Source organism: Sitodiplosis mosellana, unplaced genomic scaffold (genome assembly GCF_009176505.1).
Source record: "Sitodiplosis mosellana isolate CC-2019 unplaced genomic scaffold, AAFC_SMos_1.0 Smas_scaffold_17, whole genome shotgun sequence".
Lineage (NCBI taxonomy): Eukaryota > Metazoa > Arthropoda > Insecta > Diptera > Cecidomyiidae > Sitodiplosis > Sitodiplosis mosellana.
Window position 1 is genome coordinate 809828 of NW_022595259.1, and position 2927 is coordinate 812754.

The 2927-nt window shown below is 36.6% G+C and overlaps 1 protein-coding gene across 1 annotated transcript in view; it reads right to left on the bottom strand.

Moving 5' to 3' along the window:
- The window catches only part of LOC129568151 (uncharacterized), an 11055-nt gene extending 8422 nt beyond the window's left edge, over positions 1 to 2633 (bottom strand). Inside the window, exons 1-5 of the mRNA XM_055445725.1 lie at positions 2165 to 2633; positions 1648 to 2023; positions 1382 to 1583; positions 999 to 1300; positions 708 to 895 (exon numbers count right to left, since the gene is read on the bottom strand). Of these exons, the coding sequence (XP_055301700.1) occupies positions 708 to 895; positions 999 to 1300; positions 1382 to 1583; positions 1648 to 2023; positions 2165 to 2431 (1335 nt within the window). The 5' untranslated portion in view covers positions 2432 to 2633. The remainder of the gene's footprint in view (positions 1 to 707; positions 896 to 998; positions 1301 to 1381; positions 1584 to 1647; positions 2024 to 2164) is intronic.
- Between the last annotated feature and the right edge of the window lie 294 nt (positions 2634 to 2927).

Sequence of the window (2927 nt, forward strand, 5' to 3'; positions counted from 1 at the left end):
TCACCATACGTAAATTATCTGGATAACGATTGTCAGCCGTAGCTGACTAGGAACTCGGTTGACCGAAGCGCCATCTAAAGAACCGATGGCGAGTTCGTGATGTCTGTATGTTATACTTCAGTATGACGTTTGACAGAACGGGGGGTTTACATAATTGTATTGTCATTAGCCTTAGATTATCTAGGTGGTGGTTGCAGTCAATATCAGTTGTCAAATTCGAAGTGAATAGGAGAGTTGTTTAAACCAGTCAATTACAGATAGCTGCGTATATGTGCCGAGCATAGAAACTCAGCAAGCCGAGATTAATACATTTTGATCTTGTGACTTGTTAACCATGCAAATTAATGTTGAAAAATGAATTAGGTGCACTTAGGATCAATGCTTTTTATGTCTTTTTTAAATTAACTGTGCGTTTTTAAAAATAACTGTGCATTTTAAATTAACCCATTCTTTATTCAATAAGAGTGAAGTTGCTCATGTTACGCGTGAGCTGTCACAACCAGAGTGGCTGCGTACTATGCTTACGTTAGGCTACGTTCTGTATACTCCCCACATGTATGTAAACCTTCGTACAGCAATTTTACAAAAAAAAAATCTAATTTTCCAGACATTTTATTGGTTTCATTTTTAGAAATAGTTTAAATAATATTATTTTTTTAAAATGTACTTTTTCATAATTAAAAATCACTTGGAAAATATGCAGTCTAATCGAAAAGGCCCATGCCATCGTAAATTGGAATAAGTTTCCGTAAATTGACTCGAACCTTTTGTGATGAATAAATGATTCGTTTGAATTTCATGGATCTTTCATCGCCGATCATTAACGCTTCGACATCGGCTTCGGCGGTTTCTTCGTTGATCATCAATGGTTGAATTAAACAAGCTGCAATAAAACCTATTTTGGAAGGGAGTAAAATTTAATCTGTGGTATGCGCTAAAACGCTGAACATAACTACGAACTATGATTTGAGCACGAAACTGTTGATTTAACTTCTTACCATAGAAATCCTTCTCATGATACTGTCGATTGAGCTCTTCCAAAGTGGGAATTTGTTTTTTATACCCCAAACGTGTTAGATATTCCACGAGATGCCCGTGGTAGAACTCGATTAAATCATCGAAACGATTTGGTCGCAGCGATTCTTGTAGCGAACCGTTGAAAAAGAAATGCAAATCAATGGTTGGCGACGTCCAACAAGAATATTGAAAGTCGATGAAAATTATATTTTCAATTGACGCTTCAGTTTCATCACTGAAACCAAGCTTATCGATGTGCTTCATCATGAGATTATTAACCCACCTGCAGTAAGAATATTTATTTTTTGTTTGTGAGTTCAAAATTTAGAAAATATATGAAACTATTTTTTAAAAAAATACAAATATATCGCCGTGAATCATTGTGTTGAAGTGAGTTGGATCGGGATCAAAGGCTTTGGCTCCTTTGTCCATAATATTGCTACGAAGACGTTGCAATTTTTCCATGTAATATTCACTGTCTGGCCATGTTGAAATAACTTCCATCATCACATCCAGCTGAGTCATGTAAAATATGTTGAATACATCCGTATGTCGGCTCATCAAACCTGAAGATGTGTAATTTTAAAGATTAAAAAAAAGGCTTGAAATCAAAATTTTGTTCAATTTTACCATATTTAAAGTTTTCAAAAATGTTTGGGTCTTCCTCTTGCAGCACAGCATGAATGGCATGTAATGTGGCAGCTTTTTTCAAAACGATTTTAGCTTCTTCGAAATTGAGTCCGCGATGGACAGAAGCAATGCCATAGCCCTTTGTACTCAAATCCTCGAACAAAATCGCATTATTTGCATCACAAACTCCATACGGTTCGGCCACAAGTTGATCTGTTTCGTTCAAATTTTTTAGCTTTTGATTTATTTTGGGTGCAATTTTGCTATAGAATTCAATTTCTTTGCTGTAAACATCATTTGCATTCAACATCTCAAAAGCAAATTCGCCAGGAACTGCAGTTTTTATGATGATGTTCAGAGTTGAAAGCTTGAAATCCTATTAGATGTAAGAAAAATGATTTTGACAACCGTATTTGCGACTGATTCCAAATTGTCTATGCTATTCGATATTTTCAAAACAACATCTATGAACTCAATCAGTCTTTGAATGATAAAATATGCTTCTTTAAGCACCTACCGAATTTCGTCTGCCTGAACACGTTTGTGTCTCATCCGAATATGTGACTTTTACTCGATAGAGATAGCTCGCATAGTTTTCTCCTTTGGCTGTTGCTGGCTTCACTTCAAAATTGACAATGGTAATTTGCTTATCACCGAAAAAGTTCTGTAGGTGTTTCTCTAAGAAGTCGCTGTCGATCCATTTTGGTGCAAAATCATCTGTATCTGTTGGTGTCTGTTCGTTCATAATTGTGTCAACAGCTTCTGTGTCGATGTCGACAGCCATTTCACCTGAATGTTTTCTCACAACGTTTAAAAATAAAAAATTGGGTTCCTCTTTCTCTCAAAAGAGAGTTTTACTGTTATTTTCCAAATATCAATACTCAAAAAAGTGTCTCAAAGAAATTTACTGTATTTTGCTCTTGCAAAATCTGCGCTTAACTAACCACGCTTCCGGAACTAGCCGCGAATTGAATTGATGTACATTGGCTGCTCTGCGCTTCTTATTATATATGCATCGCTCATCAACCTGTTGCATTTATAACGACAACAAATCCTAAAGCACGACACAGCGAAGAGACCATAAATAAAGTGTGAAATGTGATTGTCATTGCAAGCTGCCGCGCACAAAAGGTCAATTCCGATGACGTTCTCACGAGTACAGATTAATGGAGCGCCATGGTATTATTCGGTTGGCAAGTGGCTAATAAATTTGATTTGTTGACACTGCCGAAAGCGCCGTTTCGCACGGTTTCACAACACGAGATAGCGGCGTCGTAATC